The following is a 23286-nucleotide window of genomic DNA, read 5'->3' on the forward strand; positions in this document are numbered from 1 at the left end:
AAAATAAGATATAGGTTTACAACCTCAGCATAGGATCCTGAATCAGGGATGTAGCAATCTCAGGTTTAGCCAGCAGAGAGAAAGAGGAACTCTCAAAGGCCGCCAGTTTAACTGTATTCTGCCTCACCCTGTGAAGGCACCCATATCCCTCCACTGATTCTAGAGATTAGAGTGGGGAACCTTTTGCTTAGCTGTTTTCACTCTCAGATCTCTTTCTGTCCGTGTAACTCTTCAGCCCTTTTTCTAATTTTGTTTTTTATTTTATTCTTGGCTTCAGCAACATCATGTATTAGTGAGTGGCAAAGCCTACGCTTTTTCAAAAAAATACTTTCCTTGCTTAATTTTGCATGTCCAACTTTTAGATGACGTTCAATGAGAAGAATATGCACATAGACTCTTACTTGCTCTGCTTTGTTGGAACCTACTTTTGAAGAAGTTCATATTACTGCCTTTGAAACTTCTCTAAATCTGTAATATTCATTTCGGGATGAGATAACCAATACTACGCACAAAGTTCCATATTACACCATTCACTTGATTTATAAGCTGTCATTGTTGCATTTTCTTATGTCATTCTGTCACGTTCCAGACGCATCCCAACATCTTATTCATTTTTTAATGGCAGCTGCTATTAGAAATGGGATGGATATATGGCAACATTTTATATCTAGCACTTTGTATGGTCTGGAGAGGATCTCCAGAAAAAGATGTAACAGATATTCATCACTTTTTTGTTCTATAATTGTTTAAATAATAATGCAAACTAAATGCAGTTTTGGACAGTCTGTTCCTAATTTTGGGCAGGAATGTGGAGTCTGGTATATCACATGTTATGCCTAAGAGCAGAGGACAGTTTGAATCATAGAATGGTTTGGGTTGGAAGGGACCTTTAGAGGTCACCTAGTCCAACCCCCCTGCAAGAAGCAGGGACATCTTCAACTAGATCAGGTTACTCAGAGCCCCTTCCAACTTGACCTTGAATGTTTCCAGGGATGGGGCATCCATAGCCTCTCTGGGCAACTTGTTCCAGTGCTTCACCACCCTCATCATAAAAATGTCTTCCTTATATCTAGTATGAATCTACCCTCTTTTTAGTTTAAAACCATTACCCCTTGTCCTATTGCTAGAGGCCCTATTAAAAAGTCTGTCTCTGCCTTTCTTATAAGCCCCCTTTAAGTACTGAAAGGCCGCAATAAGGTCTCCCTGGAGCCTTCTCTTCTTAAGGCTGAGCAACCCCAACTCTCTCAGCCTTTCCTCATAGGAGGAAGTCTTGGGATTGCAGAGCAGAGCCGAGGTGAGACAGAAAAAGGCAGGGATGCCATTGTTGAAGACTTCACTTTCAAACTTGGTCAATATTAGAAAATGTTCAGTGCTATTAAAATCCAAAATTATTCATAAAATTATTTAGCTTAGAGCTAAATTAATCTATCTTGATTTAAGATGCACTTTATCCTCTTTCAATTCCACTGTGGAGGAGAGGCTTGACTTGGTATTACTAAATATGTTTTAAATTGATATAGTAACTCAGTACAAGCTTTCCAGACAAACCCTAGCTTGTTTCTGTTGAGGCTTAGAGAAATCCAATGGTAAACTGGGATTAGAAAACAGAAATGCCTCGTGCTAGTTCCCCTGCACCAAGGGAAGAGCTGATACACTTTATTAATTTGCAAGAGCAAAGTAATAAATTACTAAAAATTACCTAGGCAAGAATCTCCTGCTTTTTTTTTCCTCACTCCAAATCTTAAAAATAAAACAACAAAAAAAATTATCCTGCTTGACATCTGTTCTCCTTTCTAGTTCAAGTTGCACTAAAATGTTGGAATGCAACTGGTGAACAGAATGGAGTAGAAAGGGAAATAACCCATCATTCTAACATTGTTCCCCTGGGAGTCTGCACTCACGGTTTATATGTGGCTCCTCAAAAAGTGGCAGAAAGCTGGAAGGATTTGGGATTATGTCCATTCTCTGCCTTTGTCGTCTTTACTCTTAAGATCTGTGAGGGCAGCACGTGGCCTCTGCTCTCCACCCTTGACAGTCTGGCATAGTTTGAAGCATGGCTTGGCCTCTTGCTTTCAGGCAGGACAGGAAAGACCAGTGACATTTCCCTCAGAACAAGCTGTACTTGAGAACCTCAGAAATAGCCTCAGATTTCAAGTGACAACAATAAAACAGGAAAAAAGTTATTAGCTTACAGATAAACAGACCATCCATAACCTCTCAGTGTCATTTCTGAGAACCTCTTGTGAAATTAAGGATTTTGTCTATCAATAATACTGGCTTTCTCTGATATGATTTCTTTGCTGATTATATCAATCCATCATCAGGATGTTGTAAAAAAAACTAGTAAATCTTCCCTGATAGTTCCATTGGGTCACCCCGTATGAGACCCTATCATATGCACAGCATGAAAAAGTGCCAGAGAAAATAAAACAGTCTTTCAGATTTTGATTTACAGTGAAACAAGTTGCTTCATACTATGTGTAGTACAATTCCATAGGCAAAACTGTTCCACTGTCATTATTTAGGGCATATAAACTAAAGTGCTGATCCTTACAGAATTAAAGCATAAGGACATTCCTGCTGCCACCTATAGTCTGCAATGATTGCACATTTGGTCTTTCAAATATGCAAGAGGTAATATTTCTGGAGAAAGCTATAATACTCTGTATAGGATATGTATGGATAAACACAGTATATGATGTCCTCTTGAATCCACTCGAAAATATGAAAATGTTCATGGTTTAGGTTTTTCTTTGGAGTTTGGGTTTTCTCTTTTTTCTTTTTTTTTTTTTTTTCCCCCCAAAGAAACCACATTATTGATGTGCAGAGCTCTGGGCTTTAGGGATCACTTGGATTCCTGGAGAGTTTCAGTTTTGCCTTTCTCCAAGTTAAAGCACATTTTAAATATGTCAGGGATGAAAGCCAATCACAGAAAAAATGAAATATTTAAAAAGCTCCCATCCCTTGTGTCCAACTTCAAAGCAGGTTTGTGCTTAGGATTGGGTAAGACAGTGAGCAAAAGAATGTTTTGCAGTCAGAGAACCCATTGTTTGCTTAGATCTTCCTCCTTTTTTCTTCCTCATAACTAAGATGCTTCATGGCTGCACACATTCAACTCTAGCTGTGCCCAAAAGCTCGTATTGCTCTCGCTGCAAAGGAAGTGTCTCCATTTAGGTAATTCCACTCAGGCATTTTCTCTGGGCATGTTTTATTATTGTTTTGCTGGTCTCAGTTAGCATAAAGCTGGGGGGAAAAAAAGCTGCTAGTCACAGATGCTCAGAGTACTGTTTTGGCAACAGATGTTGAGGTTAAAGGCCAAGCCATTTAAAATATTGATTGATGACATATATTTACAAGCTAAGATGGTCAATGTGTGAAGAGCCCCAAGGTGCGCAGTCCTGTAGTGGGTTGCACTTGCAGGAGTAGTCATTCATAACAGCTCCAAAGGCTTCTGTGTGACTTCAGGTACTCAGAATATTATAGCTTGCTGCTGAAAAGAAGGAAGAAAAACTGTAAAAGAAGTGAAACTTTAGAAGTATTGAAAGTTATACTGAGGCTGGAATAGTAACTGCGCTTCCCCCTTTGACTTCTTCCATTGTAGAGTCACGTAGTTTCCTGGGCAAGGATCCATGCAGCGAAGGCAGCATTTCTCTCCCCTCAAACAACTCTCCCTTTCTGTTAGGGCTGGCCAGTGGGAAGGACCTTACACACCCTCATATCTGCAGATACCTCCTGCTTCCCTGAACAAGGCAGTTCGCTCTCCCCTGAAAAACTGTCACTGCCAATATTTCCTTCTAAAAGCACCATCTTTGGGCTTAACGCCCATGCTTAACATACCATTAGGTAGTCATGGAATCAGAGTGACAGCAGCTCCAAACTTTGAGTGTCTTAAGTCTGGAATAAAAATATGCACATAAAAACTTTTACAGTCAGATTGAATTCCAGTAGCAGCATAAATGGCTGATGGCATTCATAGTGCCTAGTATAGTACACCCTGCACAGTGCCCATGGCCAGAGAAAGGTCTGTCCCTCTAAAGGAAGTAAAGTTAATGTTCTGTTGGAGCGCCCTTGTTTTGCACTGTGTAAGATAAATAACTTTAAACTTTAAATAAGTCCCAATTTGGTTCTCAGTGACTCAACAGAAATGACTAATGTCTCATTGCAGACTCACACGGAATCTTGTAGTAAATCCCATCTTCCATTGTGTGTGCCACATGGCCCTCGAAGTACTCTTAATTACAGGCAGACAACCCATGCAAGCGAAGCAAGTGAACAATAGGGTCGATTCTTTGTCTACGTTGGCTCGTGTTTTGGCTTTCTCGCTACCCAGAAGCTTCAGGGGTGGATGCAGCCCTCATCCAAATGGTAGGCTGTGCAGTCTCAGAACCTCACCACCAGGCCCAGGAGCACACGTCACCGTGTCTGACACCAGAGCAGCCTTGCGCAGCTCCCCCCATTCCTCCCAGTAGCCCTGCGTCTGAGGGATATACGCTGTACAAATCAGGACTGTGGATTTAGTCTCATTTCCTTAGGAAGCAAGGCTTATGTAATCATTTGCTCGCCTCTCCGTCCACATCTGTGTCAGTCCCCCTCCCCACAGTATTTTTTTAAATCCATTAGCCAAGCTCAACCACATTTGACAAACGCCTCAGAGATAATTGCGTTCTGACAAGTTTCATGAATACTGGCAGCTGGATACCAGAGAGTGGCACCCAAAATTAGTGTTCCCACTGTGGGAAAAGCAGGCAGGGCTCAGCTGTGACACATGCTGCTTGGCAGCAGGCAGCACACGTGTAGCGCCACATTTGTCAAAGTGTCACAGAGGATATGGGGACAGCTGGGTTTGCCCTGACGTGCTTCAGCCGATGTTGCGGTGGGCTGCTGATCTAGCAATGCTGTGGAGAGGGGGTGTCATCGCAAGGGGAGCCAGCAGCTTCTGGGGTGAGGCAGCACAAGCTGCGGTATAGAAGGGGGGTCAGGGAGACGAGCGATGGCATGTGTCAAACTGAGCATGAGTGAGGGCGTTGTGGTAAATAAAGATGTAGGAAAAGGAAAACTCACTGATGAAAAAACCCTACAGGCCTCCGCACACACATGCTCCAAGCAGGGGCCTTTTCCAGAGAAGGTGTGATCAGCAAGTCAAAAGATGGATAAACTCAGGGTGGATCGGAGAAGCCCTACTTTAAATAGGAGAGGAGATCCACAGCAATACATCTTTTCAAGCCCATGACTGGGCAATGGCTGTCCACCCTAGTAGTTCCACAGCTGGGTAAGCTCCTCTGCATAGTGGTTGGGCATGGCAGAAACTCAGGGTGACAGGGATTCTGGTTTCATTAAGTTTTCTAATGGGGTGGCTTTTGAGCGCATGGGATCATGCAGGACTCACCTCCTAGACATACAGATGTGTGGGGTGGTTTTTTCAACATTTTCTTGCTTCTCTAGAGGCACAAGCTGATTGTAGGTACTCTGCTACTCTTTCTCATCTACCTCAAGCAAAGAGTTGAACTATCCTCAGCAGCTGAGACAGTATGGAAGGGGCCACGAGAGACCTCTTAAACATTCATGAACTGTTCAGGGGTGGGATTGTAAGATAAAACATTCGAGTGTGTTTACTGGCCACCACACTGCTAAAACTACCTTTTGAGGGTGCTTGAGCTTGTTGGGTGAGTTATTGACAGGGGCCAGTAATAGTCTGCTATACTTAGAGAGCATAAACATCTCTTTTTAGGTTCAGCAGTTTCCTCCAGGCTGTACTGCCAATATAATTGAACTGCATGTTGTAGGAAATACAGCTGAAGTGTGAAATGACACTGTACAGTCAAGGTCAAATTGGTATTTGGCTCATCTGCCAAGCCTGATTGATAATGAATGTATGAACAGTAAGGATTTGGGGGAAGTGGAAACTATTGTATTATAAAATGGACTGAAGCCACCAGTAGAAAAATGACATTTTCACAGTGTAGCATCCTAGCTACTGACTTACTGTTATCAGGAGAGGCTTTGACAAATAAATCCTAGCATCACCTGGGAACATCTGACTTCTTAAAGCTCCTTCTGTCTGGCTTTCAATGCAGAAAGCAAGTTGGTTTCACTGGCTGGTTGACAAATGTTCTGTCTAGTGGGAGACAGAGATGATGTGGTTCGTTTTTGTTGCTTTAGATCTGTCAACAGCTGAGGACTCATTGTTCATGAGAGGTTTTTGACTCGTCTGAAGTCCCTGACAAAGGTGGCTGGAATCTTGCCTTAGTGGTTCTGCTCTTCAATCGCACAAAAACAGATGCTGACATTCAGCCATGCCTTATGCGCTCAGAGGGCTGTCACACATTCCCCACGGCTCCAGATTTTCGTGATGTTTTCTGCTTGTTCCATGTCACTTGGAGGGCTTGGGAGGAGTGCCATCCAGAATCCTGTCAGTGACAATGGGACACATCCAAGCATAGCTGACACACAGCTCTGTATTCCTGAATGTGTAGCTCTGCACACAATGAGTGGGAGAGGAAAGGTGACTGCTACAGGAGGAGAGAAGGCAAAGAAACTAGGCCTCAGAGGCAGGTGTGGGGTCTTCTGTGCTGCAGCTGGACACTGTGGGAGCTGGCAAACTTCATTTGCTCCCCACAGCCTTCAGAGTACAGTGGCTGCTCTAGTCCTTCTCTGTGTGTAGATTCCCTGGGAGGCTTGCCCTGATGAGCCAAAACTCTGGGAGATGTGTTGTAGGCAAACTTTAAGAAGAGGAGGAGAAGGGCAGAGGAACTGAGAAAGGAAGAACTAGACTTTTCCAAGAATTGCACTTAATAGGAGCCAGTCCTTTTTTCCCCCTGCCATAGGGCCCATAGGGTGGCATTTGCAAACAGTGTTCATAACGCCAGGCAGCAAGCACTTCTGCAGTCTCCCCTCATTGCAGACACCTGCCCTCAGTGCAGCCTTCATGCCAAAAGTCAGTGTCAAGACCCTGACCCCTAGATAGGCTAGACTGTCTTAGTGCATGGCTTACTCTTTAGAAGGGAGACTGTAAGAAAAAACTTAATAGCAGCATCTTAATTCAAGAGTCCTGGACAAAGCTTCCGCAACAAAGTATGTGCTTGAGGGCATGACAGACACTTGACTCTTGGTGCCTGACTGCCATCGTAGAGGAGACTAGCAAGAGTCCTAAAAAAAATGGAACATCAACACTCCTTCACTACCTCTGTGTACTAGTAAACCTTTTGTTTTCATGGTCTCATTAAAAATTTCTCCTCACTCCTCTTCACATTTAATTTATTTTGGGTTTCATTTGTATCAATATGTGATATTTTTAAATGGTCTAGGATGGCCAGCAGCATACTAATTGGAAGTCAAATTAAAAAGTTTTAAATGAACAACGAAAAAAACCCAAATCCTGGTCCCCCTTACACAAACACAGTGCATTGAGTTCAGTGTCTAATGTGGTGTTGGTAAGGTATTATGTACAACTCTGTTGTCAATATGAGCTCCATCATTCTGCAAACAACGAGCACTGTCAGTTCTCACTCAGAACTATGGTGAAGGCAGGGTGAGAGTCCTGCCAAGTCCTGCCAACTGCTAGGAGGAGTGCTTACAGGTCTGCAGTCACAGCAAGGAAGAAACGGACCATCTGAGAGGGTTGGAGAGGAGACAAGCATGTGTCAAAATACCTTGATACAGCTTTGAGTGCTGTTCCAAGCACAGCAGCATTCACTAACGTACTGGGTCTCTGAGTAAGTGACTCCCCCTGGCAGTATGTCTCCTCCCCCAACAGAAGTGAGCTGCTGTGTGTTTTGTCTCAGGGTCGGGTGGGGGATAGGGAAGGAGTTGGGGACTCTCAAGGACTTCCTTGGATGCTTCTTTCCTTGCTTATTTTATTTTGCAAAATGATGTGTGTTCACAGGCATGTACAGTGGTTCCAGCGCTAACCATAACGGTCCCTCACCAGGTATATTGCCATCTTCTCATGACATCCCTTCAAGACACCATCCGCTTGACTCTACCCTTTCCAGTCCACATCACCATCAGTCACCGCTGGAGAGTGCCAGGGAAGGGTATGTGTGTGAAACATGCTTGGCCTCTGTCTGGCATGATAATGAATGATTAATTGTTTATTTTACTTTGCATAGATGCTGTTCAAATGAAAAACACTGGCCCAAACTAAGCATTTTGTTTGGTTTAGAATCATTGAATAATTTAGCTTTGAAGGGACCTCAGAAGGTCATGTCATCCATCCCCTGCACAAAGCAGGGCAAACTTTGACATTACTATCAGGCTGCTCAGGGCCTTGTCCTTGTCTTCAACAAAACACACTAAGATTTTTTTTCTTCATAGCATGCAATTGCATTTAGATTTTAATTATATTTTTTTTTAGTTCTTCCTTGGTGACTTTTTGTAGGTTTGGATAAGTACAGAGAACTTTTCTCAACTACAATGAGAAATCTCTCAAAGGGTAAAACCCCAAACTCTGACTCACTCAGGAATAAGGCAATGTTTGCCTTAGTAAGACTTAGTTTGTGTCAGAGCAGCAGGCTTTCTCGCTTCCTTGCTCTCTGATAAGATTTTCCATAATACATCTTTCAGCAGCAGGCATTAACCAGTAAGATCCTAATCAGGGAAGAGTATATTGTCACACTGATTGTATAGATTGCATTGCTACAGTATGGATTGCATTGCATTGCTACAGTATCTGATATTTCTAAAGCACTGCTTGCTCAAGGATCTCATAACACCTTCTCAACAGTAAAGAATCTCTGTAAGCCACAGAATTCTGCTCTAATCTTTTTCTCAGATTTTTTTTTTTTTTTTTGGTTCCTAGGCTCATGCAAATTAAACATCAAACTCCACAGTTTTTCTTTCCAGAACTTTGGACAGGGAGGGGACTCTGATTTTGCTTTACTGATGAGAACTTGGGATACAGAGAGATTAAGAGATATTTTTTTTTCCCTACAAATATGTTGGGGTTCTTTAGAAAATACAGCAATTGAATGTAGAGTTTTTCCATCCTAGTCCAGTGACTGACCCATCACTTCTTTTATAGGGTGAAAGGAAAGCCCAGAAGGTTTTTAATTGTGTGCTTTAAGCAAAGGGCAGAAGGCAGAGTGTTTGTGGCATGGAAAGGGCACAGTAAAGAGAATGCATCTGGAGTAGGTGAAGAACAATCTGATTGAGGAAATTAAATTAGGAACAAATTACTCCATTTTTTTTCTTAATTGGGGGATGAATGCTGTAGCAAGCTTAGTTTCTATACCCAGTTCCTCCTTCAGGCATCTTTTCTGACCTATGCCAGCAGGAGGTACCAGTGCCCCCTCTCAATGTATGATGCATATCTGCCTGTCATCGGAATAGACTTCTCCTGTCCCTGTCACATCAGATGCCTGTGCCCAACCCTTCTCCTTCCCTGTCCCGCCACCCACATTCCTGACCTTCTGTTTCCTGGTGGCAGGCTCATGCCCATGGCAGAGTCATGGCCAAGAAGGAGGCATTGGGCATGCTGATTTAGGGGGAAGTTATAACAGATAAATATGAAGTTTTCTGTAGCAGAGAAGTCAGTGAGCACAAACGGGAGTGGAGACAGACAGTCCAAAATGAAGGTAATCCACGAGCTATTCTTTCCCTGCAGGATGGGACTACTTGAGGCTGGGGGAGTAGGATCCCTTCCTCTCACTGCTGCCCAGTGTGCTGCTAAGCTGTTTCCTCTTTGAGTTGGCTCTAGGATGGGCTTCTTAGGGGAGTTAAGACAAAAAATCCCAACCAAGAGTGAAATAAACTAAAGATATACTATGGGAAGGATTTAACAGGCTGTCAGTAAGGTGGATTTGTTTCTAAGGCACTTCACGTTTTGGTACTGTTAATAAGAAACGAAAGCAAAGACTTGACCAGAATGAGGGCAACAGGCATTTTTCCAATTTGAGGGGTCTGAAGCTCCCAGATGGATTTTCCCTGCTGCCCCTCTTGTCTCCATTCCAGAGTATGACACTTCTCTTTCAGGAGAAACAGCATGCTGAGTGAGCCGAGTTTCTCACAGAGCTCCTTCTACAGACATTGTGATCATTTGCTTAGGCCAAAGTTTACATCAGAATTGTCTCTGCTCTTTTCAGTTCTAGTGGAATAGGTATTCTTTCTCAGAGGAGACAACAGTGCTGATTGATAATCAGTTCTTATACACCTCAGTAATGTAAAGTCTTTGCAGAAACATCACAGTTAATATGTAAGAGTGAGATGATAACAGATTTCTAACCACGAACCGAACATCAGGAAATGGAGAGTGGAATGTGGTTTTGAGTAGTTATTTTAAAACAGGGAATCTAGTTTCATGACATAATTACTTGGAAATTTTCAGCATCTCAGGTACCATTTTCTGAACTCAAAATAATCTGCATTCAGCATTGTCATGCCCACTCCAAGATCCTTTTGCTGTATTTAATTGTTTGTGCTTACATTATTGACTGCTGAAATGAAGCCCAAACATGACATTTTCATTGCAAGTACAGAAACTTAGTGTGAACTAATAGTCCTTGAATTTCATTTAGCACAGTTATGTTTAAAGCACTCATCCATTTAACTGGGCAAAATCACTTAATAACCGAATGCTTGGAGCCACTGAATTATAGAACTGTTACACCTTTGCCAGTTTGTAGCAGTATGCCATTACTCATATAAAATATATATGGTTTACAATAGGAAAGAAACACCTAACACTACCTTTCTTCATATTAACTTCTCCAGCTTTCTGGCACACATATAATGTTTTGCCTCATTTGTCAGCTGTCTCAGCATTCATGTTTAAGTAAATGCGAAGAATTTCTATACTGTGAATCAGTACGATGACAAGACTGGATTGCATAGTTTAAGATTGTGGAATGAACCAAATGATTACGATCAAGAAATCTAATTACTGAGTCATCAAATATTCAAGATGCCAAAAACTACATGAGGCAGAGTACAAATAGTCTACTCAAGTTTGACATAAGATTCAGAATTTGATTTAAAGGCTTTTTCTTTTCTTTTTTAAAAAAGCCCTGTGTTATACCATCCTTTGCCAAAGTCAATACCAAGTGCAGCAGTCAATTTTCCCAAATGGTTTGCTAAGACATTTAAATAGTTTGACAAAATTATCTAATTCACTTGAAAATGTTCTAACAAAATCTGACTTCATTACCAAATGTATTTATACTGGCTTTATACAGGATGGAGAGTATTTTTTCAAATTCTAGTATGAAGTGTATGCTAGACCAAAAAATTTTACTTATATTGATATTAATTAAACTAAAAGTGTGTGACTGAGAAATATTTTGCCATCCAGAAAGTGGGCTTGTCATGATTCAGGTTTAAATATATATTTATTTTTTATTTCAGGTAGCAAAGGTTTGTTTTAGCATTTCTTGTAGCATATGCCATGTATGTCTAACTCGGTTTCATTTTGCCTATTGCAAAAATAGTCTATTTTGATTTGTGGCAGAATGAAGACAGAAAAACAGATTTTAGTATTAAGTCTTAGGTCAGTGTTGCACTTGGCTTTCTTTCTACTATTTTTTTAGCTGTTATTATCTAAGTCATCTAAAAATGTACTTAGTTTCATTTGTAAACTATCTCTGTAAATTCCAGTTTAGAATATTTAGTATGATAAATTATCAGCTTAAATGAATCTGATACGACTAAAGTTAAGTGAGTTTGAGTGGTGGCACCAAGTTAGGGATTTGCACCAATTTAGCTTAATGACCTAACAAGGTCACTTTGTAGGATCTGAACACGGTCCCTCTATATGTGACTGTGAGGCCCTCTGTCACTTGTGTCGCCCATAACAAACAGCACTTATGTTCTCAGAAGAAGCTGGGGGTACTGACAAATAATAACTTTATTGGGAAGGTGATGTGTCTCCAAGGGAAAGGAAAGTGAAACTATTTTTTTATATTCCTGTGGTAATTTAGGTCATTTCTGCTCTGTAAACACAACAGTAAATGAAGAACTAGTGGGATTAAGACATCTGTGATGTCCATAGGTGATGATTAATGAGAACTCTGAATCCAACCTTGTGAGCCTTTAATATAAAGGATTAAGTAATCAAGGTTAGAGGAAGGAGCTTACACAACTCTCTTGTGCAGGCTTCTCACCAGCTAACTGCAACCAGTTCAAACTATGTTCCAGACCCCCCTGAAGAGCCACTTACCCATACCAAAATCACAAGAAACAGGACTTAAAAACAATCAAGTGAAAAGAGACATTTTAATCAGGCTGCTTAAACATCACAATTTTTGTTTGCTTGCTTCTTTGCACCTGTTAATTCAAATACCACAGAAATACTTAAATGTAAAGAGTTCTCTGTTAAAAATTTAGTCCTTCATTTTTCTTTACATAAAGTAACACAATGTACACAGAGCCTCCCTTCTTGCTCAACCACGGAACACCAGATTTGAAATTCCTGATATTTTTAAGGTTGAAACCAAATATGCAGGTTAAAATCTTGTGTGGTAGATTTGAACGTGTACGGCTACCATGTTATACTTTGGCAATAAGAGACTGTAAGCCAGCTCCTACCCATGTTTCAGCCCTGTTACATACATTGCCAGGACCCTGTCAGGTTGCCAGGACCCTGTCAGGTTCCTCCATTTCAAAGAAGAATCTGGTCCAGCCCCCTTACCTGCTCTCAGTGAGCTCGGAGAAAGCACCTTCCAACAACCCCACATCTCTGCTCTGTGGGACTGGTTTTGGCTTCAGCTTTGCTGGTAGATGATGATGGCATACGAAGGGTTTGGTGGGTGCTTGCTCATCAGATGGGACCAGATTCAAATTGTGACTGTAAGAGTTTCACTGTTGTTTGCAAGCAGCTGGTTTTCTGGAGCATGGCTCTTTCTAGGATAAGATTTAAGAAATCGCCCCCAAACCAGTAAAAGAAATGGGGGAGATTCATTTTGATACATTATGTTATCTCCTTGAACTGCCAGAATCCAGGCCAGGTAGGAAAATACCTTTGTGTACCTAATTCTCATTACTTTAAGAGACAATTAGGCGTTTTAACTACTTATGTCTAATTTTTATTAATCTTTAAGTTTGTGAACTCACATAAATAAATTGATTAGGAACTGGCATGTTGCTAGAATCTTTATAGGAAACAAACTTTTACTCTCTAGAAGTACTCTGGAGAGCTAAATACCTACACAATTTTTATAACAGTTCCTAGGACCAAGGAGATACATCACTCATTCATTGTGGATTCCACTGGAGAATACTCTTCATTTATAATAGAATACACAAGTCAGTGTTTTAGTCTTTCTTTCAAAAGCACTAAAACCAATAACAAGAAACAGATATCTCTGACAGCTGAAAACATTTTCAATGGAGGAAGCCAAGAACCCATCATAATTTATCTCAGTGTTATGGATCTGAGCACGCAAAAGGGGCATCAGTACATCTGTCCAAAGAAAGAACAATGTACAGGTGCGGAGCTGAGGTTCATGTAACAAAGAAAATCAGTAATTAAAAGCATCTGGTTTCAAATCCCAAGTCATTTATCTCATTGTAGAAAATGTGATCAGAATTCATTTATAATCATGTCCAGATAGGCTTATACAGTTTTTCCCCCCCTTAAAGCAAAATTAGCATTAGCATAGGCTTAGTTCAACAATACATGGTTAAGAATAACTTAATGCTTGATGATGAGGTAAAATATTGTTTGGCCAGCAGCAGAAATAGGTGGGCATGTATTTCATTTCTGTTTCTAAAAGGGCTGGATTGACATTCATTAGCGAGCCTTCATCAGTGCATCTCATAGTAAGCCTATGTCGCCTGCCCAGAAGTGACACTGTAACAAAACTATCTTAGTGTAAGAAATAAGAGAGTTACAGGAGAAGGTGGGAGGTTAAAGGAGTTGGTCAGAGTAACTTAGAAAGCATTTAAGAAGGATTCAACTACAGCTCTTCTGCATTATATTAATGTAATGATTTTAGCCATTACTGGTTTTATCTGTAGTTAAATTTACACTTAACATCTGTACAGCTGATTTTTTTTCTGTTCCTTTTTTTTAAATTTTGTTTTGCTTTTTAAGTGAAACTTCTGCAGTTAGGTGTAAACCATATATGCCAAACACAATAATTTATCATGGTATAACAAATGATTAAGTTATCTTAACATCTCCCACTATTGGGTATAGTGCCTTTTAGACTGTAAACTTGAAGAAAGCAGACATCAGCTACCTGTACAGAATCTACCTGCACCTGGAAGCATCTTGCTGCATACTTGCAGGGAATAATGATCTTAAATGACTATAATAAGGGAGATCCGTCAAGCATGCAGTACATGCCAGATAATATTGAATAGACAATATCTGTGTTTGATTGCATGTCTTTGCAACTGACTGCCGGGCAACCACTTGAACCTATGGCAGTGCTCTTTATTTAAATAAGTTTTGATACTTCTTTGACCACATTAGTAAGGATTTTTTTCACTTTTGAAATATATTTTCCTGCTAGATTGTTAGCAAGAGTAAGTTTTCAAAGTTCCCTTATGTGTAGCAGCTTCCACTGTAGTGGTTCATCAGCTTAATTTCAAAGATTATTCAACATTATTCTAAATAAAAACATATTTTAGATGGGCACAGTTTCCATAATGATCGCTATGATTAACTGCTCTGCAGAAATTGCACATATCAGGTCAGAACAATTGTAGAGATACTCTTTTAACATACAAAAAAAAGTGTTTATCTTTATGTGTGAGTTTGTATAGATAATGACATGCATTACAAAATACAGAGTTATGTTTTACACCCAACTGAGACTTGCATATGTATTTGTTAGAAGAGATTGTGAGTATTTCAATAAGTCACTCTGTACCTGAAGAGATAGGCCCACACAGAAAGCTTTTGAGTGTACCAGGAAAGGACTCCTTTGGCTACTGTGTAATTTTGAACCCAAAGCTGTTTTCATATCACTGTTACTGGTATTATTAAGAACATTCTAAAGCAATTAAATGACCTAAGACTCTTCAGTCACATTAAAGGTCCCATGGATAGTGTTCTCCATAATGTTTACGAAGCCCCCTCTTACTCATAACTAGTTCTGCACTCATTGCACGGGCACTTGACGCTGCTCAGAGTGCGGGTGGGTGAAGATGCAGAACTGGATTCAAGCAATCCAAGTGTCGTGGTTTAACCCCAGCCAGCAGCTAAGCACCACGCAGCTGCTTGCTCACTCCCCCCCTCAACCTGGTGGGATGCGGAAAAGAATAAAAAAAAAAGTAAAACTCGTGGGTTGAGATAAGAACAGTTTAATAGAACAGAAAAGAAGAAACTAATAATGATAACAATAAGAAAATGACAGTAATAATAATAAAAGGATTGGAATATACAAAACAAGTGATGCACAATGCAATTGCTGACCACTCGCTGACTGATGCCCAGTTAGTTCCTGAGCAGCGATCCCCCCCACTCCCCCCAGGCCAACTCCCCCCAGTTTATATGCTGGGCATGACATCCCATGGTATGGAATATCCCTTTGGCCAGTTTGGGTCAGCTGCCCTGGCTGTGTCCCCTCCAAACTTCTTGTGCCCCTCCAGCCTTCTTGCTGGCTGGGCATGAGAAGCTGAAAAATTCTTGACTTAGTCTAAACACTACTTAGCAACAACTGAAAACATCAGTGTGTTATCAACATTAGTCTCATACTAAATCCAAAACACAACGCTATACCAGCTACCAGAAAGAAAATTAACTCTATCCCAGCCAAAACCAGGACACCAAGGCAGTATTGTGAATGAAAAATAGTATCTTGTATTTATCTAGAAGCTAGGAAAAGGCTGACATTGCCTCAGTCCTACTTTAAAGATGTTACACACAGAGGTATGTCACAAGCTGCATTAGTAGCAGAGCCAGGAATAGAGCCCAAGTCTCTTAACAGCAGCCACCTTCTCAAGCTGACAACAAGCACACTGAGAAGAGAGAAAAACAGAAACACAGTGTCGTATCTTGCAGTCACGGAGCAGAGACTGAGGCCTTGTAAGAAGGGCAGTGTGTCACAGCCCACTAACTTGTTTGCTCGTTGTTTATAGAAAAGGGTAATAAAACGCAATGATGCCCAGCAAGGTGATCTGCATTGAAGGATTTATTATATATCAGGGAGAGCGGAGGGAAAAGGAGAAGGGAAGAAAGAGGGAGAGAAGGAAAAGATTCCTTGCATTCCAGAAACGTAGCCAGAGGCACCTGGCAGTGATTAGTGCAAAGGTTCACCAAACTTCAGATAGAGTCCGTCTTAAAAAAAAAAAGTGAACGGTATAACTGTTTCCTGAGCATGTGCTGACAGAAATTCCCGTAGGGCAAGACCCAGAACAGAAACACGTGGCAAGAGATTGGGCGCTATCCAGAGACCAGATTAGCAGAGCTTTACACATCATTTTTAATATTATGGGAAGAGATGAAAATCAGTGTTAAATTTTTTTTTCCACTAAAAAAAAATATCTCCTGGTCCTGGAACTGAATTGGACTTTTTCACAATATAAGTAACTATAATGCCTGGGGGAGAGATTTTATGAATGAAATGGTTGGCATGCTGGATTTTATGGTAGAACCTGGTTTCATGGAAAATCTCAGGTTTTGTAACTAGCTGCAATACTGTATGAGTCACTTAAGATAAAACATGGAGCTTCTTTACTTTGTGCTTCTTACTCTGGTGCTTTATTATATACTTTTCTTCATATTAATATGACTTAAACATAATTCTCAAAGTCAAGATTGTTTGATATGGTGATATGCTGTGCATGAGAACTGTATTACAGAATGTTCTTATAACCCAAAATATACAAAAAATTATTTGAGATAAAGGACAGATGTTTTTCAGTCTGGACTTGGTCCTGTTTCCACTGAACTCAATGGGATATGGGTTGAGGTTCTTTGTCTAGCTGAGGAATCTGCCAATCAAGCCATCACATCACCAAAAAAAAAAAAAAAAAAAAAGACCCAGACAGTTTTCATATTGGAAACATCCCTATTTTAGATATTTCTATTTTGCGGTTACACTTTGTTCCCACTTACTATTCAAGAATCTTAGTTTGAATATATTTTCATTATTTTTCAATTTTCAATTCCATTCAATATTTTCTAATTAAGTACACTGTGTGTAGTTTTTGGCAGTCAGGAGATGATCAACTAGATCATGAAAAAGCTCATGTTAAACCAGCTCAAAATCTGGCTTTACAATTTCTTACTCTGTGTTAATTTGTCCAGAAACTGTTAGTGAACATAGACTGGCTAAAGCAAAGTGTAAATCTGTTTCTTACTCAGACTAAGTACTGTGGATGAATATAGAAAACATACATCTAGACATCGTGACAGAAAGCTCAGAAAAATCAATGGTGATATGTATTTATTTTGTGGTTCTTTATGTTGCAATAATATTGGAACAAGACACTTGGTGTGCATTGTGAAAATACACAAATTGTTATACACCACTGCCTACATTGGGAGGCTGAAAGTGGGGGCAGGATAAATAATTCTAAAACAAGGAAATGTTACTTGTAGCCTATTAGATGTCTTTTCTATAGTTAACTGCTAGCTCATGGCATACCTAGATAGTTCCCTCACATAGGCCTTACTTACAGTTTAATATGAACTTTTACCATCCAAAATATATTGTTAAAACACAATCACAAGAAAATTTATGTGAAAGTCTTACTGGGATTTCTGTTTGTGATTCCTAAAGGTATGCACTTTGTTAAATGAGAGAGAAGACAGATTAATATCTTTGATGTTTTGACTTAATTTTCTTTTTTAAAAAATCCTTCTTTAAAATGAAGATTTCTGAGTATTCCCATTGATGTGTGTGACATGCTTTGCAGTAGAGGTGAGGAATTGGCTCGTCGTCTAGCACTTGATTTAATGACGCTTCATGGGTAGCATCCCACCTGACTTCAACAGCTTCCCTTAGGAAGGGCTGTGAAGCTGAGTATTTTAAGACAGTGTTTAGCATGGTGCAGCAATGTGCCCAGTATCATAGACAAGGTATGTTATTGAGTTAGGATCAGTTCTTCCAATAGTTTTCTGTTGGTTGTGTGGATGAAGGTATTACATAAACAAGATTTTTCTGATTAGTCCTTGTACTTAATTGTCTACTGATGCTTCCTCAGGAGAGGAATGCATTAGCTCTGCAATTCCACCTGAAATCATAGGTCCCTCAAGACTAGTATTATGTCTTCAGCGCCATCCTACACATGGTGCTTCAAAGGGAATTTGAAAAAAACCTGCAATACCTGGTCAATTGTATGAAGTTGGATGATGAGTGAAGAGAGAGAATTCCTCTCTGCATCCTTGGGTGATCAGTTTACATCCTGAAGCACAAGATTTGATTACCCCTCACTTAGCATGGAAATGTTGGTTTTGGCCATTAAATTATTCAGTCCCTTTTTAAAAAACTAGGTATTTTGTTTGATTCTGTGACTTCCTGTGGCTATGAATGCCACAGGCCAGGGGATGCTGTGTGAGCAAAATGTTCCTTTTGTTTTAAGCTGACCTGCTTCTCTCTGTGGTGCATGCCCTGTTGCTCCTGTGTCTTGGACAGGGTGGAGAGGAGGCTGGCTTCTCCACTGCACCCTTGTAATCTGAAAAACTGCATTTTAAATTATCTTCTTTCAGTGGCATGCTTCTAGTTTTAGCAGTTTTACTTTGTAAGAAAACCCTCTCTTAGTATTCTAGTATATCTTCAGCTGTTTTTAACTCCCACAATAACTTAATACATCAAAACTGAACTGGTTTTACCACTGTGTAATATATGGTCATTAATAAGTAGATTCTTACTGCATCCAACTGTGTAGTTCCCCTTCTGTTATTATCACTGCTCAAGAAAGTTGCACATTATTCCTGCAATGCTGCTGTTCCCAAAAGATACTGTAAGCTCAAAACCAGTCAACGTGTAAGGAACGTAGACTCCTCTGGTGCATGCCTCTCTGTATGGATTCAGAGAGGGCTTGCTAGTAACTTCATTGGTGTCTGTAGCAGATAATGGCTAGGAATAAGGTAAATGCATGGTTAACAGGTTACCTTTCACATAAGGGACACAGGGTTTCCGATAATGGAGTAGTAAAAGCCTTACAGTGGGTTAATTTGTTGTTTGAGTTACTAAGTGTTTTACCATCAAGCATCCTTGTAAAACAGAGTAGACTATCAACAGTCAGACTGTATCAGCAGTGCAAGCAATCTGTAAGAACAATTGATTCTTCTTAGTTTTGTCACAAGATTAGGGACATAGCAAAAAGATTTATGTTCCTAAGCAGAAATATTCTGTATAGCCAGGAGCCCTCAAATTTAAAGAATTAAGAAAGGATAAGGACTTTTTTTACATGTGTAAGAGTATTTACTTATATCCCTCTCCCTATAGCTATATATAGGCAGAGATGTATATTAAAAGGCCCCAAAAGGACCTGCAAATTTACTGAATTATATAAGTTACAATTAAGGTAAAATATATGGTATATATTTATTATTAATATCCAAACCAAAGCAAGCTGTGAGTATTAACAGGAAATGTCCAGGCTATTAGTTATTGAAACATATATGCCTGAGCTACTGCCTGGGAATTTTTAATGTATCCAGCTGAGCTGCTGGTGTAAGTAGTTTAGTGTTTGTTCTTCCACACAGAAGGCATCTCCTTTTAAGCTCTTTTCTGTTGCTAATGCATTATCTATTTAACTTGTATCAGGAATGATTCCTCCTCTCTTTTAACAACCCGAGTATCACAGCAACCTAATTAGTAGGCAAATATTCAGGAGAGAATTAAAAACACAGCACTGGGAACTGGACAGTTAGCTGATGAAAAAACTCTCCTTGAGCGTGCCAGAGCACATTCACACATGCATACACACACACAAAGTAATATTTTAGGGACCAGCTTGAGCTGTAGGCATTGTGATGAATATTTTAAGGAGACAAATCCCCATGTTGGCCACTTGTGCTAATATAGCCAGACTTTTCTGCTGAGCAAAGCTCTTTCCTAGCTAAAAACTCTGCCTTAAGTTATGGGAAACATGTTAAATTCCCTGTTTGGGAGAGACTGAGCAGAACGCAGTAGATTTTACGGTGACCTGCTCAACTGTATGAAAATCTCTTCATGCAGAGGAGGTAGCAATGGGCAAGTGTTACACAGAGCTTTCAGGGTTTCAGCTCAGGTTCCTGTTCTACAGCAAGTTCCTAGGATACTGGCTGCCCGCAGACAGCTATGTTTGCTGAGCTCCAGCACCGTGACAGCAGTGCCGAGCAGGAGCAGCAAGCTGGCAGCTCACCCAGCTGGAGCAGGGCCCCGCACACCTCCGCACCCCTCCTGCCTGGCGTGGGGAATCTCACCTGCTCTTAACCACTCATTTCAAAGGCTTCGAGGCACAAACGCTGTCACAACCATTGAGCTCACACACAGGAAAAACAGGAATGCAAAAGAGCGTGAATGGGGAGAAGCACTGCTTTAAAAATAACAGTAAAAACTGTTAAATTCTTCTCACATGGTTAAGATTTAAATAGCCTCTGGGAGCAGTTAAACTGAGTAGGGAAGCTGGGATTTTCAGTATTCCCACAGCTGGACACCTTAAATGTACCATTTTTGTTTGACATGCAACATACTTGCATAGAATTTAAAAATGCGATTACCGGACCATCCTAACAAAGCACTCAACAGAGAGCAGCCCGGCAGGCCTCTATGGGGTGCTACATTTCCCAGCAGTAGCTAGGACAAGACATTTCACGAGAAGGCAGCGGAAACCCAACACAGGCAGTTGCAGAGTACTCGCTCACCAGAAGTATTTTCCTCCCTCATTCAGAGTGGTTTCTGGCTCATCCAGGGCTTGGAGTTTTTAGTACATCTTTTGTTTCTCTTTTAAATGTGTGTGTGGTCATTATCCATATAAATGTCACTATCATGATCTCTTTTAGCTATTATCTTTCCAATGAAAACAACTGCAATCTTTTTAATCTCCTTTCAGATAGAAGCATTTCCAGGCTTCTAATAGCATTTCTGGCATGTCGAGGACGATGTCTCCATGTGTGCTGTTTGAAGGGGCTGGTGACCATTTTGTAATTTGTGGTTGTGCTTTGCCGGCACTCGCTTGCAGCCTCAGAAGAGACTGTAGCAAAGGCTTTTCTGTAGGACCCAGCAGATAAGGTCAGCCCCATCTTCATGCAATAGCTCACCACAGACACGCATTTGAGAGCATTTGCAGAAGATACAACTTGTAGCTGGGCTGCACAAAAGCTCGTTTGTGTTAAACTATTTCTCTGCTGAGACCTTTGAGGAAAAACTACAGCCACATGGGAGCTGACCTTAGCGTTTAGCTGCTTCTTAGCAAATAAACTCGTTATTTTCCCCAAGCATCTGCTCTTCACCAGTTGACTCCAGCGAGCATTTTCTGTCTCTGACCTGAAGAGGGCACAGGTAGCCCCCTGCATTCCCCGCGTCCCTTTTTAGCACCTCTGCAGCCCCAGGCCTTTACCCTGGGGTATGGCAAGGGCCGTCCCAGCTCTCTTGGGATGCACTTAAAACAAAAAACAGATTTATTTTTTTTCTTTGCATGTTGGCTCTTAAAGTTCGACTTTAGGCCTTTTTATTTTACATATTGCTGGTCATCGCTTAGGGGGGGGGGGGGGGGGGAATATTATCCTAATCATAAAAAATTTATTTTCCAGTTCTTACATATTTGGCTTGAAAATATCCTTGCCTTCACCCATTTAACAATACTGGTTTAATTCTTCAGTTTAGTTTGGGGATATTAAGAGTCTCTGTGGTTTGTATTATATGCCTTATTTTCCTGCTTTGGGAGATGGAATTATTTCAGCATAGGACGGGCTTTGACTGGTTGATTTATTTAAGCCCCTTTTAATAGAGTGTCACTGTGACAGCTTTTGGCAGTGTTCCTCTGCCTCTCATGTTAAATGTGATTAAGCTGTTGTCACCATTAATTCACAGTTCATCTATATTTACCTCTTGAACGCTCCCATGTAGTGCTTCGCCCTAAGTCAAGCATAGCCTCGCTCCCCAAATTTAATCCTAACTGCTCCAAGAAGCAGTCATGTAAACTAGTGAGGAACTGCTATTGCAAATCATGGTTTATGGTGTTTGAACAGCTTGTGCAGTGGTGAAGGAAGACACTAGTGAGAGATGTAGTTTGGTTTTTAGTTGATTCTTTGTACGCCTGCAACGGTTTGTGCTCAATATTTTTTTTCCAGCTAGGTCAGGTGGATTATAACCTGCAGGGCTATTTTTATTTCTACACCTCAGGACCTGTAGCTGTGAAGTTTCAGCAGGGCGGCTTTCAAACAGACAGCTGGCTTTTCTAGTGTCTGAAGGTTCTAGTGCTGCCCAGAGAGCTGCTTCTTATGTTTAGCAAAAGCTCCAGAGGCAGCAGAGTGTAAATGGTGAACATACAGTCCACCCACCCCGCACATTTGACAGTGTAACACTGGGCTATGGAGCAAAAGGCCATTTGTCACAGCTACCATAGGAGGGTAAAAGATCCAGCACCTACCTATTCACACATTTAAAGAGTTAGTTTAATGCAGCTCTTAAAGAGGCTTGTATGTGAATGGCCAGGTTGTTCGTCCCATCTTCTGCACTATGTTATCTTTCTGGCTGTAAATGGCCAAAAGACAGGTCTCTGGCAAAAGGTTCATCCCTTCCAGGCCAGCTGCTGTACCACCGTTCCTTGCTGGAACGGTTGCACTGTGGCAGGGAGGAAGCACTGAAGCCTCTCTGCTCCACTGGTGGCCGAGGATGCCCGGGGACTTCATGGAAGTGGGTTGGTGAGGTTCTTCCTCAGCTGCTCCACCTCCTTGTGGGAGTGTTGGGTCAGGGTCTGTTCCCCAAGCGGGGCTGCCCCCGCGCTCCTGTGCTGGCCCGAGTCCCAGACATCTGGGGGGTATTTTCCATCTCTCAGGTAGAACTACTTCTCAGTCTTACATTGAGCGGTGCCACCACAAGCAAACACTTACTCAGGCTTTTTCTTTGAAAGGACGGTACCATCTGTTGCAGTTAAAGCTGTATTTCTAAGTCTAAAAAATCCTACATGAGGAATAACTGAAACTAATGCTTTTCTTTATCTTGGCTGCAACTTGGGTGTAAAGCTTTACCCCGTTAGAGCTACGAAGGCACTTAAACAATTTACTTGCATTTACTCTAACTACATTTTCCACTTCTGTTTGCTGGACATGTATCTCAGCTCACGAAATTTTAAATTAAAACTGAGCTGTGTTTAAGTTGCTTACTGAGGAGTGGTGTCATTTTGATCCTGCCATTATGGCTAGTACAGGAAGTTAGTGTAAAGGAACAGAAATCCTTTTCTAAAACTTCC

General features: G+C 40.9%; 1 protein-coding gene across 1 annotated transcript in view; it reads left to right on the forward strand.

Moving 5' to 3' along the window:
- The window catches only part of GLIS1 (GLIS family zinc finger 1), a 207064-nt gene that overhangs the window by 172033 nt on the left and 11745 nt on the right, over positions 1–23286 (forward strand). Inside the window, exon 8 of the mRNA XM_049809178.1 lies at positions 7883–8033. Within this exon, the coding sequence (XP_049665135.1) occupies positions 7883–8033 (151 nt within the window). The remainder of the gene's footprint in view (positions 1–7882; positions 8034–23286) is intronic.

The sequence above is a fragment of the Accipiter gentilis genome, chromosome 8, assembly GCF_929443795.1.
Source record: "Accipiter gentilis chromosome 8, bAccGen1.1, whole genome shotgun sequence".
Classification (NCBI taxonomy): Eukaryota; Metazoa; Chordata; class Aves; order Accipitriformes; family Accipitridae; genus Astur; species Astur gentilis.